The sequence below is a fragment of the Musa acuminata genome, chromosome BXJ1-6, assembly GCF_036884655.1.
Source record: "Musa acuminata AAA Group cultivar baxijiao chromosome BXJ1-6, Cavendish_Baxijiao_AAA, whole genome shotgun sequence".
Lineage (NCBI taxonomy): Eukaryota > Viridiplantae > Streptophyta > Magnoliopsida > Zingiberales > Musaceae > Musa > Musa acuminata.
This window is the reverse complement of record NC_088332.1, coordinates 4,494,749-4,511,107: the sequence shown is the minus strand read 5'-3', so window position 1 is coordinate 4,511,107 and position 16,359 is coordinate 4,494,749. Positions and strand designations below refer to the sequence as shown.

The window sequence follows — 16,359 nt, the reverse complement described above, 5'->3', positions numbered from 1 at the left end:
GTATAGGTGGTACTCTTATCATGAAGTACCCACCGGTTGATTGATTGAATTGTTGGGGTTACATAATGCTAACTCTCACAGTGATGTCAATTACCTTTTCAGGTTACGCAATGTGCCATGATTTGACTACTGAATTATCCTTTATCTAATTGTTAGATTTATTTATTTTAATGTTATTGATTTTATCAATAAAATTATAAAAATAAAATGTAAAAGGATAATTTTAATATTTTAATTAATAGTGATGGACGAAGTTAGTGACGGTAAATGATGTTGGTACTGATGGATGACAGTACCATGGGCGAGAGGTGAGGGTACTTCTGCAAACGATTTTTTCGTTATTTTATATCTACATTAAGATCGATAGCGAGTGATAAAATGGTGTCGTTTGTTATCATCAATTTTTTATTTTTATTAATAAAATTAATAAAAAATTTATTTTTTTAATTATAAAAATATTAATTAAGAATTTTAAAATATAAAAATCGAAAGACTAAAGATAAGAAATCACGGGATAATGAATATGTCAACCTCACCGGTTTATGTGTCGTGTTCTTTACCCACTCTGAAGATCTCGAGGTGAGAAGCCTCGTCCGTCCGATCGGATCAGCCCGCTGTATCACCATCTCATGTCTATTCTCGTCATTTCAACTAAAACCCCATCCCCTATCATCCGCAGCCCCACCCCATTTCTTTCCCTTTGGCTCTGCAACGCCTCGTTGGTAATGGCGGCGTCGACCAAAGCCCAGCGAAGCAAGCGACCAAGACAAGCCGTGGCGGAGGCTGTGCAAGTCCTTCTCCTCCTCCTCCTTTTTCTCTCCTCCTCCGCCGCTGCATTGACCACTGACGGCCTCGCCCTCCTCGCCCTCAAGTCCGCCGTCACCGACGACCCCACCGGCGCCCTGGCCGCCTGGCTCGACTCCGACGCCAGTCCCTGCGCCTGGACCGGCGTCACCTGCCGCCGCGGTCGCGTCGCCGACCTCGCCCTTCCGAACCGCGCCCTCTCCGGCTACATCCCCTCCGAGCTCTCCTTCCTCTCCGCCCTCCAGAGCCTCGCCCTTCCCGGAAACCGCCTCTCCGGCCCCGTTCCCGCTGCGCTCTCCGCCGTCGGCGGCCTGGCCGAGCTCGATCTGTCCCGCAACAACCTCTCCGGCCCCATCCCGCCCGAGTTCGGCCAGCTCAGCTCCCTCGCCCGCCTCGACCTCTCCTCCAACCTCCTCTACGGGCCGCTGCCCCCGGCCATCGCCTCCCTCCCGCGCCTCTCCGGCGTGCTCAACCTCTCCTGCAACCTGCTCTCCGGGCCGGTACCGCCGGCGTACGGCGGCATTCCGGCAGCCGTGAGCCTGGATCTCCGGCAAAACAACCTCTCCGGCGAGATCCCGCAGGTGGGGTCGCTCCTGAGCCAGGGTCCCACCGCCTTCTCCGGCAACCCAGGCCTCTGCGGCTTCCCGCTTAAGAATCCGTGCCCGGCGCCCAAGCAGGACCACAGGATCCCCCAGCCGAACCCCATCCTCAACCTGAACTCCAGCGACGCCACACCCCGCCCGATCGCGGCGGAGGGACGGAAGAAGCCGGTGGGAACCGTCCCGATCATCGCTGGCGTCGTGCTAGTCGTCGTCGCGTCGATCCTCGTGCTCCAGTGGCACTTCCGCCGGAGGCGCGTCGCCATGGAGGGCAAGGCCCCGAAGAACGAGAAGGGCTCCTCCCCCGGCGGCTTCGGCCCCGCGGGCTTGGCAGGAGAGGAACGGCGCGATGGACACGGGTCGGAAGTTTACGCGGCGGTGGATGAGGGGTTCGTGCTGGAGCTGGAGGAGCTGCTCCGGGCGTCGGCGTACGTGGTGGGGAAGAGCAGGAGCGGGATCGTGTACAAGGTCGTGGTGGGCCGGGGGGGCTCCGCCGTAGCGGTGCGCCGCCTTAGCGAGGCGGAAGACGGGGACGCTTTCGGTGGAAGCGGCGGCGACGAGTGGCGGCGGCAGCGGGCCTTCGAGTCGGAGGCGATCGCAATCGGGCGGGCGAAGCACCCCAACGTGGTTCGCCTCCTCGCCTACTACTACGCGCCGGACGAGCGCCTCCTCGTCTACGACTACATACCCAACGGCACCCTCCACGACGCCCTCCACGGTAACATCACGGATCGCGTACTACATCTCCACCTAAGTAAATCTCGACCGTCGATTGCGCTTAACATCTCGTGAACCCGCAGGTGGACCACGGAATCCGACGCCTCCGGCCCTTCCCTGGACAGCGAGGCTCGCGATACTACAGGGCGCCTCACGGGGGTTAGCTTACCTCCACGAGTTCAGCCCCCGGAAACACGCCCACGGGAGCATCACCTCCTCCAAGATCCTCCTCGACGACGACCTCCAGCCGCACATATCCGGCTTCGGACTCGCCTGCCTCGTCTCCTCCGGGGCTGAGCAGCGGCTTGCCAACCCCGCTTCCAAGAAGCAGGCAGCAGGGCCCGGGACGGACGGGTACCTGGCCCCGGAGGTCCCCGGCGGCGAGGCGACGCAGAGGGGGGACGTGTACGCGTTCGGGGTGGTGGCGCTGGAGGTGGTGACGGGGCGGGTGGCGGAGGCGGATCTGGAGGCGTGGGTGCGCGGGGCGTTCCGGAAGGAGCGGCCGTTGTCGGAGGTGGTGGACCCGGCGCTGCTGCACGAGGTGCACGCCAAGCGGGAGGTGCTCGCAGTGTTCCACGTCGCGCTGGGGTGCACCGAGGCGGATCCTGAGCTGCGGCCCCGGATGCGGGCTGTGGCTGAGAGCCTGGAACGAGTCGTAGGCGCGGCGACCCGGTGACCCGTCTCGTGTTTGTTCTTTTGTTTCTTTGTAATCATGTTGTATCAGTAGGTGTCGTAGCAAGTAGTATTCACGTTCGCCCAGCCTTCGTAGCACTGAAGAAGGCCTCCTGTTGCTGTTCTTGGAGTGGCACATCCTTGACGCAGCTCTGCAGCTTTAGTTCAGATTTGCTTTGTCTTCTTCCTCCCGATCTCAGGTGATGCCAATTGGATCTTTGACCCATTGTTCCTTGAGACTCTTCTGCTATTTTTTTGGCAGAATTGGACTGCCCTAACCAGAGGAAGACTACAATTATGTGATGATGGTGATCTGTCGGATGATCAAGTTTTATGTGCTTGACAAAGGAAGTGTACCCAGTGAGAGCAGATACAAAAGCACAAGCACGATGAGCTGACAAGAACAGAGTGATGAACATAAGAGCAGAAACCATCCTGCATACTTCCATCTTTAATGCGTATTTCTTCCTGTCGTTGTGCACGATCGAGTTCTCACTCCGAATCCGAATTCACTTGCCGTGGTTCGCTATAGCATCGACCTCATCCTTGCCCCAACCTCACACATGCACTCAGGCAGCGGGTAAGCAGTGACATCCCTGTCGATCTTGTGGGTACGCAGCTCCGGCTGGCCCAGCGATCCCTGATGCAGTTCTTTAACAATCCGGTTGAGTTCCGACGCCGGCAAGGAGGCGTTCATGAAGTGGCGGAGCATCTGCCGCTTGTTCGGTGTGATGAACTTCCTGTGCCCGGCGTACGCCCTCTGCCCCCGCATCAGGTGGCCCATGTTTCCGCCATGCGAAGCCATGAACACGTCGCTCTGCTCGCAGACCACGTCATCGATGGCAGCAAGGAGGGAAGACCTGTTAGCGAACGGTCCCAGTTCACCCGGCAGTGTCAGGTTCTCTTTGCTGTACAGGTTAGGGAATTCTCTCATCAAGGGCAGCAGGGCGTCTCGCCCCCCAAACGGCTCGCCGCCCGCCCAGTATATCCTCGCGTCCCTCGGCGCTTCCAGTGCTTTCAGCAATCTGAGTCGTAGCATCACCATTACAAGCTGAAATAGAGAACGGGCAGAGGTTGTGAGCGTACCTGGTGACTTCTGCGGCGTTCAACGGGCAAAGCCCGGCGAGCTTGCGGTCGTGGTAAGCCATGTTGGACCTCCCGGTGAGGAGCTCCGGCTTGAGCTTCCTCTCCACTCGAACGATCTCGTCGTGTTCGGGGCTGAGACCAGGAAGGCAACCGGTTCGCACCCACACATCCTCCTCCAATCGCAGGTGGAGTGCGAGGTACGGACCTTTGCTTCTCATCCTCATGGCGAGCTTGTTGCCCAGTTCTCGGATTGGAGCCGAGAACCTCAGTGCATGGAACGCAACCTAGTAAATTCGGGGACACACACCAGTCGATTCTGGTTTCCAATCGAGAGGAGGCAGGTCAACTAAGATGGAGAGGAGGCAATGGTTACCTTGCACCGGAGTTTTTGGAGATCAGGTGGGAGGTCCTTGGAAAGCCTGGAATCCAGGCCTCTCAGGAGCAGAACACCTTCTCTGTTAAGCTGCACCAGCAATCAACAAGGAGAAACAATGAATCAAGAGTAAAGATAAGGATTCCATTCCTTCATTTGATGAAGAACGGATCGAAAGAAGAACTGTTTTGCGCGCTGAGGACGTCTGTGGTAGGAGAAGACGACGACTCACTCGCTTCATGTATCTTGATCGAATCCAAGCAGGGGAGACATGAAGAGGCGTTTCCTTCGCCTGCACCGGCCTTGTCATGATATGAGTCGAGGGTAGCGAGGACACTACCTTAACGTCGTCGGCGAGAACGCTCTTGAAGTGCTCCAGGTCGAACACGTCAGAGAACTCACTGCCCAGGCAAGGAACCAGTCAAGATGCTACGCACAGAAGCAAACAATGTGAATTGGGACGCAAGATGGCACCTTTCGTCACCCCAGATGACGTTGACCTGGAGGATGGGCACGACGAGCGTGGCGCCGAGAACGCGAGCGATTACCACCGCGTCGACGATCTGGTTCCGCTGCTGGTTGAGCCCGCCGGAGACGACCACCAGGAGGTACTTCTTCCGGCGTCCGGCCCGCGTAGCGGCCACGCCCTCCGCAAGGTACTGCTCGCTGAAGTTGAGACAGGGAACGTATCCCATACCGTCCGGCTGCTGCCAGAACTCCCCACGCGCCTCCACCCCTCCTCCGACGTCCGCCGACATCGCCGCCGTCGAATCTGACAGTTCCGGGGAGTAGAGAGGGCTGCGGCCGAGGTGGGGGCAGGGGACAAGGGGGTCGAGGTGGTGCCATGACCTCAGTATCTCCACGAGCGCGAAGAAGAAGAGCACCGAAAAGAGGAAGTTTGGGCTGCGACCAAGGGCGAGGAGCCGGTGGCCGGGCTGGGAGGCCTTCTTGGTCGGGGAAAAGAGGAGGAGGAGGCTGTGAAGCGAGGTGGAGGAGAGCGAGCGGCTGATCTCCGAGGGCACCGCGATGTACGAAACCCGCCTCCCCTTCGACGTCGCCGCCATTTCTCTTCAACGCTTCGTCGTCTCCGTTGCGTAGTGCGGTAAATATGGACTCCGCTTTGAGTAATACGGCGGGAAGAGAGGACAAAATGACTAAAGACCCCTTATGCTAGGATTGACCGCGACTGAGCAACGTAAATCGGACGGTTCGGATCGCGCATAACATCGAATTGATGGAGTATCGTGCGGCAGACGCGGTTCTATTTATCTTGATCAAAGTATAGCCATCATCAACCGTTGGCTACATTAGGGGTATCCTAGTCATAAAAATCGTTTGACTTCCGGACAGTGTTGACCCGCATAACTCGAGAGAGCAGTGCTTCGCACGTACTCATCACACGTATGCCGAATCACTCGATTCATGGACTGACGTGGGGAGCTGCTTTAAGCCAAAAGAAGTTGCGTGTGAGACGCCGCGAAGCCAACGGCAACTTTCCTGCCTTCTTTTGAGCAGTGGAAGTAAGCTAATACATACGTACATACACACGAATAACACGTGTAGTGAACTGTCATACAATGTGATGGGGAGGTCAGTGCAGAAGAGTCAACTCGGCAGGGTGATGGTCAACTCCCTCAACATGGCACACCTTTCTTCATGCATCAACAAAGGAAAGACTAAGAGCTGCTTCACCAACTCCTTCACTGCATGCATTCCCTAAACAAAAGGAAAAAAGAAATATAAAACCTACACTTGAGTGAAGTACCACTAGAAAATTTGTATTATATATATATATATATATATATATATATATATATATATCTTAAATTTGTAGGGTAACTTTTCTTCATTCCTAAAGCAACCATATCAAAGTGCTACTGGTTGCTGCATGTTGAGAAAAGCCATCTCTTAAGCCTTAAGGACCTCTCTCCAATCTTATTAGAGCAATCAGATTTATATAATCATATTGCATTAAGATACTCTGTGAATTAGTAGACTGTGCTATGAGTTTGGCACTATCAGATTGGCCAGAGAGGAGAGAGAAGTCAAATTTGGGAGCAAATCCTTGTCACTTGCTTCAAACTTAGTGCAGGCTGCTTAGTTCTTAAGTCTTTAGAGGAAGAAGTTTTTGCTTCAGTCATATTTAATCATTGCTCCATCTGCTCAAACAGTAGCTGCAATCTGTCAAGTATTAGAGATAGAGAGATTTTGATCTATCTTCTTCTATTATATCTGAAGTGTATCATCTTTTTTTTTACAAGAGGGCTCTGACAATTAAAGGTTGGTATGAACATTCTGTCAATTTATAGCTCTGCAAAAGCTTTGAGGTTTATTTCAGATATTGTATTGCTTGAATTCTGGAAAATTTTCAGAATTGAATTGCCAAACACATTGAAACCTCTTTGTTTTCTGATAAATGTTGGACAGTATGATAAGCAGGAAAAATTGATGTCAGAAACCTTGCACTCTTCTTGCAAGAAGAATAATGCAGGAGGAATCCAATGCTCAGAGACTCTTTTTTGTCATGCAGGTATGAGAATCTCAAGCATGCCTGCAGCTTGAGGAAGAAACTTCTGATCTCTTAAAAGACATTGGGACCAGACACCATCACATTGTAACATTTAGGCAGGGAAGAATATAATTTATGTTGAGCATTTTGGATGGTCCAAGCATGAAGGTCATATGATCTTATTCCAGAGAAGCTCATCAGGATAATAAAGAAAGCAGTGCATCATTTGGCCAATTTGACCATATGATGTTTAGACATTTAGTAGTACCATCCACTTGCTATGTTTGACCTCATGTGATCAGACTGGCACATGCTTTTGGGAGATGTCATATCAGTGAAGGCTGTATCTACTTGTGATGGTTAAGCACCAGAGGAAGAGATAGAAGACACATGCAGCAATGGCTGCCAGTGTCCTGAAACAATGTAAACAATGCTTGCTGAAGCTTTCAGCTTCCTTCTGGAGTGCTGGGGGGTGACACAGCTGTGCCCAGTGGAGCTTCTAAGGGTTCAGTGGCTTGACTTGACAAAGAAACTTGGGATCACTTTCCATTCAGCACGCCAAGGAAATCAGAGACTTGCAGAGCAATCTTTTGCTCTTGATGGTCCAAACCCCTACTTGCGATTGATACTTCAACATGACCTTTGTAGAAAGAAGACAACCAAGAAAGAACAAGAAACCACCATGTGACAACCCAAACTGCTGAATTCTATGATTAAAAGATGAGGCACAGACAGGTATAATGGATTTTGATCTATGAGATGCACTAATTTAATGCTTAGCAGCCATCTAATCTCTCTGATAGAACTTGTGAACATAAAGAGAGCTTGTCAAAACTCAAGAGACGCATTAAGTTGATATGTGACATGAACTGGTTCTGATATCCATGCTTTTCACTCCCAGATTAGGGCAAAGCCAAAGCAGAAATCAGTTTTGCGGAAGGCCAACATCAGAATTCACTCAACATTTTACCTGGTAAAAGTTCATGAAACAAAATCAAGCAAAGCTCTGATAGATCTGGTCAAAGAATTGAAATTTACCTTACACTTTAGATTGAAGCTTCCACATGTGCTCAAGTCATTTCTTCTATTATTGCACATATTGTGCAATGGATTCAGCTGGCAGATACAGCACAAGAATTGAAAGGTTCAAATACAAACCTCACAGAATTCACGGACTGATATGGCTAAAGAAAAGAAGCGAGAGGGCAGCAGATTACACCATATCATGTAGCAGATTTCACCGGGCAGCTTCCAGCTTAATTTACATGGTGACATACGACATACCTAAGATATGCAATACAGAATCACGCATGTTAAATACCACTTATTTATTCCATAGCTATATGCTTGCTAACTAATTGAAAACCAATTCGAGGTCTAGCCATGCAAACTTGGCTTGTATAGGAGTAGAAGAAAAATACCAATCAGAGGTCAAGTTGGATAGGTTAGGTTTGGTTTTACAAATCGGAAAGATTAGCCCAAATCTAAATCAGCCATCTTAATCAATTAAAATGACAAAATTACACAGCGGACACAGATAGCCCTAACACTTCCCGAACTCTTCTTCGATCAAGTGAACCTCTGGTTCACACATCTAGATATATCAAGCACAACCCACAAAACCACCTAGGTCATTGCAATTGAAATACCAGGCTAGTCGATCTGCTCCAGTCAAATTATCTCGACAAGAAGTTTATTAAACATGATGTAGCTTGTAGAGTAGAGATTTAGAGCCCACATTTCATGGTATGATTACAGTCTACTAATCCCTCTTTTTTGCATGATACCTGTGGAGTCTAAGACTTAGAAATGGCCAACTCAAACAGTAGGAATTACGATGGAAAATTGTAGAAACTGGTTTTCCTAAATTCTTTATCGACAATTTCTGTAAGCAGAGACCAGTAAGTTCAGAAAATTTAGATTTTTTTTAAAACTTTTTTACGGGAAAAGATCTACATGGCCGATCCCAAGTAGTTGGGACTTATGAGTTTGCTGTTGTTGTAGAGACTAGTAAGTTTAGAAAAACAAATAACAAAAATTGGAGAAACATAAAAGTAATAGCAATCATGATTGGATTTTGCCATATCGGTCCCTAATCAAAAGAAAGGCAAGCACCTCACACTTATAATAAACTAAAATAGACTTTTTTTTTGTGGCATATCCAAGTCAATTTCGAGAGATTATTTACTTATTTCAATTTATAGTATAATTAAAATCCTGATCCAGAATTGAGTTTGCTTATAATAGCTTGTAATAGAACAAATTCTTTCAAAATCAGGTAAGCATCAATAATTGATCAAGGTTATAAAACTCCAACTATAATCCATTTTCCATTTTCACTTGTCACATAGCAAGTAAATTATCATGACAAAAGTGGTAAGCAACAGACAGCTAGAAAACATCATATATGAGAAAGAAAGAAAATGTACAAAATTCAAGTTATACGCATGGAGTTTTCATCATTTAGACAATCAACTTTTCTAAATACCAAATTATTTTGGTGTCATTATTCTATAAAACAAGATAGCAGAGATTTCATTTAAGATGAACTCAAAATTTTCTCCCAGCTTTAAAATAAATGTGTTCATAATTAAAGTTTCCTCCCAAATATATCATTACAACAAATGCTGAACTGAGTGAACCATCGTGTAGAATCGCGAATCTGGCTTAGAGTGAGAATTGAGGCGTAGGAAAGTATGTGCATTGCTCATGTTCTTCCAGGACATGAGTCAAATACAATATAATATGAGGTCAAGCTAAGCTAACATGTAATATACACAAAGAACCATCTACTTCTAGGTGTACAAACTCACACATGCAAGAAGTACCAGAAGGGTACAGGAGGCATCCATTTCTAAGGCAAATTCCAGCGCAAAACAATCAGAACATAGAATGAGAGACATATCCCAGTATAAACCTAATGACAAGAACCCAAATTTCCAGATACACAAAGCAACTGAAACTTTCAGCAATAACTTGAATTAAAATAGAAACAGATATGGAGAATGCTGACATCTAAGCAATCCCCAATCTAACAATCGAGGAGTTGCCAAGGATGCCATGTACATAAGTCAAGAAGATGAAAAGTATCCCAAGAATATATTGAAGATAATGCATAATAAAAAAAAAGCACAATTGTGAAATGGATAATAGTTAAACTTTATGTTCAGAACTCTCTGCAAAGAGAAGCTAAAATTAAGCTAATTTCCTACTGTTTCTATGACCATAAACTAATACATAATATATTTAGACCTTAGTCCCTAGTTAATCATGAACAAGATAATGAAACAAAAGAAAGACGGACAACAAAAACAAAAGAAGTGAACCACCACGGATCTCAGTCATCATCAATGCTTGGCAATGGAATGATAGATGAATCAGTAAAATTGGTTCAAAATCTCACTTGCACTCAACTCCAGCTTCGGCAGCTCGACGAGGCTTGCTCTTCCGCCGGCTCCCATTATGTCGAAAACCATTAGACCTAGTTGAATCCTCATCTATGGACTGCGATCCGGCACTAATTTTGTCGATGACCAAGTCAGAGTTCTGTTTTGCATTTGAATATCGAGTCCTCTTCTTCCCATTCACCATTGTTGAGCCCTTAATTTCTTTGCTTTGTGCAGTAAGCTTCACATTGTCTACGTCTTCAATCTTTTCAGTTTCATCATCAGATTCATCCTTCAAGGGCTTCTGAGGCCTTCCTCTCCTCTTATATGTAGGGGGCACCTCTTCACCACCACTCCCTGGATCCTCATTACCAGTGACCATGGTCAATTTCTTCCCCTTGCCTCTGCCTCTACCCATTAACCCAAACCAGCAATATAAACAACTCAGATGATCATTTAACTGCATAAAGGACAAAAAATTAGATTAAAGGGGCAATGAGGCTATGTTTTTGCAGAATTTTATTGTTGCTTGTGTACTTCCACCTCCAAGCTGTTATGCTACAATATCCAGTAAAGATGCAGCAGAGGAGGCTGTTAGGTAGCCCCAGCACAAAAGCTAATAACAAGCAGAATGGCTTGCAAAAATACGTAGATCAAGCATCAAAAAGTCATGTGAGGCTTCAAAGAGGTGAAACGTGAAATGCTAATAAGGAAACCCCAAACAAGAAAACCAAATCAGAGACATCCAAGAAACCAAAGATCTGGAGTCTCAAGATAAAGAATTAAAAAGGTTTAACAGCGTGACAACATGAAAAAAAGCCAGCATTAGAAATGGATGAAACATATTGCAGATTAAGAAAAGAAATTGCTGTTTTAAGAAGACTGCAATCCTTGCCGGTTCTCCTTGCGAAAGTTTGCTTTCAAGAACATTTCAGATGGTTAAAATCGGGGAATGGCAAAGGCATTTAGGAAAGCAAGACCAAGTAGAAGGACAGAGAAACAATCTTTACAACATAAATCCCCCAAAGAGGAATAAAAATGACATCTTGGGGTACGAGATTCTTGACACAGACCTGATATGAGCGTTCCCTCTTCACCACTGGTGAGCAAATTAGAAATGGAACGAGGACGCATCAAAAAGATCGGATTTTGTTGGTTCTGCCGGCAAAAAGTCGAAGATTTGATGGGTCGATACTGATTCTCGGTGAGAAAGGATCGAAACCCAAATCAAATTTGAGGGAAAAGGGGAATGTGATATCAAAGAGGAAGGAGATTAGAGTGTTCGTGAAAGAGCAAAGAAACCAGCAGACGAGAAGAAGATATTTCCCTCATTACATTAAATAGATTTTGGGATTAGAATAGGGTCTCTAGATTGGATCAGATCCAGCCATAGATTCTGTTCACCAAATCGATCACGAGAATGAAACAGTCAATTTTGCAGCTCTTCTTCCCTTTGCAACTTCTGCCAAACATGGATCGACAGGTAATGTCACTGAGCCCAACCCACGCAGATATTACACCTGTTGATGCCGGAAAGCTCAAGCAAGAGGGGTCGAGCAAATCTACAAGCCAACAGCAAAGATCTGGGGTTGACCTTTCACACCGTGAATGAAACGGATGAAGGGGAGCGAAGCCGTGAAAGTATGGATTTTTTTGTCTTTTGACTCCGGTAGTGTAGTACCTAAGCTTAATCTCCCAATCTCCCACGAACAAAGTAGATTAAGAATTATGTCAACGAGCCAATTATCAATGTAATAAAGTTAATGAGTCAGTTATCAATATAAATGATATCAACATAATAATAAGTCAAAGTTTATAATGGAGACTCCCCCTCTCCTTAAGCCAAGAGGACGAAGATGCCGATCAAGCTCTTAGAATGGTTTACGACGATTTATAGATGCTGATGCAATTTGTCTTCGACTCTACCACTTTGTCCATTCTCTAGAGGAAGATGAAGACATATCGGGCCTATACTGAGTTTGATCACATGCTCTCACACACACATATATACATATATGTATATATATGTATATGTATGTATATATATATATACATATATATATACATACATATACATATATATACATATATATATACATACATATACATACATATACATATATATACATATATATATATATACATATACATATATATACATACATATATATATATATATATATATATATATATATATATACATATATATACATATATATACATACATATATATATATATACATACATATATGTGCGCATACACATACACACAAATATATATATTTATCTATATATATATATATAGAGTAAAAACAATTTATTGACAATGAAAGAACAGGTTAGTGAGTTGGGTTCTACAAAATGGCAAATCTGCACTACAATCTGTACAATCTGAAGAGAGATAATTACAAGAAAATATAGAGAATCAGAACTGTGGAGCACTTTGCTTTCTGATAGCGGCAACAAGTAGTAGATGATAAGGGTTACATGTGAAGGCAGCAGGACCCTCTCCTTATACCAAGTTTCAAGGACACTGAAACCGCATCCTGGAGACATTTGTTACATGAGCCTGGAAAAGATTCTCTTTGCAGATGTGCATCATGATCATGATTCCACATTGGATAATACACTTCCTGAAAATTATTTGCATGGGTTTAGAAGCTAGGATGAAAGGCGAAGATGGGTAATACCAATAACAAAACATATGGTAAGTGATTATTCAGCTGAAAAAAAATGTTCATTTCAATTACCTGAAGTCTATAATCAGTTCACATAGTCGAAGCTATCATGTTTCCTTATGTTAAGCCTTGAGAAAAAGCAAAATTGAGCTCAACTCATCTTAGACTTCAATGGTCGCACCTTAACATCCCTTTTCACAACAGGTTCGACCATGTATTGCACAATGGCCTTAAAAAAAAAAAAAAAAAAAAAAAAAAATAATTGAAAGTATGTAGAAAATGCTTGTGCACCCATTTCTGCTATATGTCTTGGTGGCACTTCCAAGGGGTTCTCTTCTGTATGAAGCACACAGAGATGCGATAACATCTCAAAAGAGTCAGGAAGGACCCTAATTTGGTTGTTGCTGATATCTAACTCCTCAAGCAACTCAAGATTGCCAATGGAGCATGGGAGCGATTGTAAATCAGCAAAATTATTTCCTACGTTTAGCTTGATCAGAGAAGTTGCAAGGCACAAAGTCTCAGGAATTGATTCGAGCTCATTAAAACTAACATCAAGCTCCTTCATCTTTGATAAAGATGCCATTGTTGTTGGAAGTCCTTTGATATTGTTGTAAGCTTGTAGCGAACAGTGAGAACCTCCAAAGATTCGTGTCTGCCAACAGCTTCTGAAGGCCTTTCAGGCAATTATAATCAGCTTGAAGCTCAACAAGAGCAATGCAGTTACCAATAGTGTGAGGTAACTCCTCAAATTCATTTGTTTCAACATTTAGTTTTGTCAATCTTAGGAGATTCCCAATTGCATCGGGCAGCGAGACCTCAAATTCATTTGTTTCAACATTTAGTTTTGTCAATCTTAGGAGATTCCCAATTGCATCGGGCAGCGAGGAAAGCTGGTTTGAGCTCAAATCAAGTTCCTCAAGATGGCAATGGTGTCAACTGATTTCCCCTCGGATCTAGATATAGCAGGTTGTAGAGATCCCCAATAGAGTCAGGAAGTTGAACAATCCTATTTGAGTGAAGGTCCAATTTTGTTAAAGAAGAAAGAGTGCCAATCATCGTAGGTAAGGCGACAATTCAGTTTTCTGAAAGATCAAGAGTAACCAGATCGGAGAGCTTCCCAATTGAATCAGGTAACCAGTCTACTTGATCCATCAGCTTATTCTGACGAGTGAGGTCACGAGTGCCCTTCTTTGCAGAGACTTCAATCAAGCTAGCTGGTTTAATACGGCTCAATTTTCCACTTTCTTCCCCTGCACAATACATCATGAATAAGTAACAAAACACAGATGACAATAAACTCTACATCCCATAAAAATGTACAAGCTACTGCAGTTCTGATCTAAGGCTATTATTGTAGCTGACTTGGAACATTTTGTTAATTTATTTATTTATGAATTTATACATCACAATGTTCTTTTCCTTTTAAGTGATCGATACCTGTATGATTCTCTAAATGCCATCATAACAATAACAAATCATAATGTCCCAACTATTTTGGATTGGCTCTCTCTAAATACCATCGCAAACATAATTATAGTCGAACCTATACTCATCCCTTACAAATATTCTAAAGAAACTTGTTAAACTTATCAATATTACTTGTCTTTCTAACAGGAGCAGAAGAATATACAAACTAAAATAACTTACCAGAAGTGACTTCTTGCCTAGTTGTTGAATTCGGGATCAATCTTCTGGACGGGTGGGTGTTCCGACGATTCCATCGACATGCGACCTTGGCATTTTTAGGAAACTATTATCTCTTGACACCCAATCAGTGTTCCTCTTAACCCCATTTTCTGAGTATAAGACAGATGAAGCACTACTTGAATAACTTGTCGGAGTGTTAGAATCGGCCATGCTTACTGTAACTGAACTCGTAGGGATCGATGGAGCTGACGCACTTGAGCTTGAAGGGAGACAGCTGGATGCTCTTTGGATCAATTCATCAAACAGGGCATGGATGTTTTCCAGATCAAGCAGCTTAGGAGCTTCCCTCTTCTGTTCTTTGCTCTGGTCGTACACTGCATTCTTCTACATCTCTTCAGGACAAAGAAGAGCTCTTCGGGGGCCTCGGATCCCTTGTTCTGCTTCAGGATGGCATCGATGCGGGCCAGCTCCTTGTCCACGTTGTGAACGAACGCCATGGCAGCTTCGACCTCATTTATGCCTGGTCTTACCGGCAGAGATCGGTGAAGTCGCATGATTTCTTCGACGACACTGTCAACGGAATGCAAAGAAGGACCTATTTCTCGGGAAAGTTTCAGTAAACCAGATCGGGGGGGGCTTTTGGGAGGCTCAGATAGGGGGAAAAGAGATCACCCACGGGCTTGCAAGTAGAAATCCACATCAGAAAAGTGCTTCGTAACCAAATCTCACGAGTTCCTTTGCTTTTCCAGAACAATCTTCAGATAAGGAGGAGAAGCGAGGCCGAAGGATCATTTTCTCCACATAAAACCGGTAAAGATCTGAACTTTAGAGTGGCATTACCGAAAAGGCGCCAATTTGAGCACAATGGCGATGAAGAAATCGGCTAGCATTTATCAAAGAAAATCCACGAAAAACTCTGATAATTCAGCACCGACAACCATACAAAGATTCACGAATTTAGCTAGTCTAGCAACCAAATCTTGCACCTCAAAACAAGCAACAAAATTCCGATCTCTTGCATCAATTACCTACAAACTCACCTACTTTTGACGGAAAACCATCAGCAGAGAAACATATCCACTACGAAGACGAGAGTGAGAGAGCGCGACAGCAGGACCGTCATGGATTCCTCGTAAGGAACCAAGAGAAGAGATGACGAAACCGTACGCCCCGATGACAAAGTCGCAATCTTTATTACTCTCTCGCCCTCTCTCTCTCTCTCTCTCTGGGATTTTGCTCCAGAGCAAGGGCGGTCTCTTTGGGAAGAGCAAGCAGTGTTAGTAAACCAAATTGGTACCAATGGGGCCCTTTAAGAGGTGTTTGATAACTGAGCCACGACACCCCCTCTCTCTCCCTCTCTCTCTCTCTCTCTCTAAATTCCAACTGTATGTGCTCTCGGCTAGACTGACCATGAAGAGAGAGGAGGGTGGGCAAGAACTGTGGGATGGTCTCACCAGTGTCATGGATCCACCACCACCATCATTTTAGTATAAGCCCTTTTTCTCTGGTGCTGTTCTTTCATCTTATCCTCTTCTGCTTACCTATGCAGGTGCCAACACAGTTCCAAGCCACCTCCATTCATATGTGGGTTAATGCAAGTGTTATCAGTTCATCATCATATTAAATGTCTCGCCTAATTTATTGTTCATGTGTTATATAACTTGATATTAACAAGAGAAGACATATTCAGTTCAGTGAACTCAAGCATTTCACTTCTGTCAAGAAAATATATGAAACCTCTACAAAGTTTTGCAGAGGCAGCACCACACAGTATTGCAGTATGAAATCGGAGTCAGTATTGGCTGTCAGTTCTTTGGTTTCCTTGGAAGTTCAAAGCAACAAGATGGATACTGCAAATTTAAACAGGACTGAATGAGCCCACAAA

The 16,359-nt window shown here is 45.1% G+C and overlaps 3 protein-coding genes and 1 pseudogene across 4 annotated transcripts; 1 reads left to right on the top strand and 3 right to left on the bottom strand.

Moving 5' to 3' along the window:
* Positions 1-680: 680 nt before the first annotated feature.
* LOC135675732 (receptor protein kinase-like protein ZAR1) lies at positions 681-2,976 on the top strand. Its single transcript, XM_065186187.1, has 2 exons — positions 681-2,121; positions 2,204-2,976. Exons 1-2 carry the CDS (start codon positions 726-728, stop codon positions 2,794-2,796), a joined length of 1,989 nt encoding a protein of 662 aa, XP_065042259.1. The 5' UTR covers positions 681-725; the 3' UTR covers positions 2,797-2,976.
* Positions 2,977-3,187: 211 nt separating this feature from the next.
* Positions 3,188-5,401, bottom strand: LOC103988207 (O-fucosyltransferase 20). Its single transcript, XM_009406762.3, has 5 exons — positions 4,726-5,401; positions 4,484-4,652; positions 4,252-4,341; positions 3,879-4,162; positions 3,188-3,817 (listed from the first exon to the last, which is right to left on the bottom strand). Exons 1-5 carry the CDS (start codon positions 5,313-5,315, stop codon positions 3,319-3,321), a joined length of 1,632 nt encoding a protein of 543 aa, XP_009405037.2. The 5' UTR covers positions 5,316-5,401; the 3' UTR covers positions 3,188-3,318.
* Positions 5,402-7,807: 2,406 nt separating this feature from the next.
* On the bottom strand, positions 7,808-11,890 carry LOC135581501 (uncharacterized). 2 transcript variants are annotated; one of them, XM_065190009.1, is made up of 3 exons: positions 11,220-11,890; positions 10,164-10,606; positions 7,808-8,044 (listed from the first exon to the last, which is right to left on the bottom strand). In XM_065190009.1, the coding sequence occupies exons 2-3, from the start codon at positions 10,562-10,564 to the stop codon at positions 8,017-8,019; spliced, it is 429 nt and encodes a 142-aa protein (XP_065046081.1). In that variant the 5' UTR covers positions 10,565-10,606; positions 11,220-11,890; the 3' UTR covers positions 7,808-8,016. The 2 variants fall into 2 exon arrangements, with proteins under 2 accessions (XP_065046081.1, XP_065046082.1); XM_065190010.1 differs by lacking the exon at positions 7,808-8,044 and having other exon boundaries at positions 9,835-10,606; positions 11,220-11,863.
* A 558-nt stretch (positions 11,891-12,448) lies between these two features.
* On the bottom strand, positions 12,449-15,142 carry LOC135677945 (plant intracellular Ras-group-related LRR protein 4-like; annotated as a pseudogene).
* Between the last annotated feature and the right edge of the window lie 1,217 nt (positions 15,143-16,359).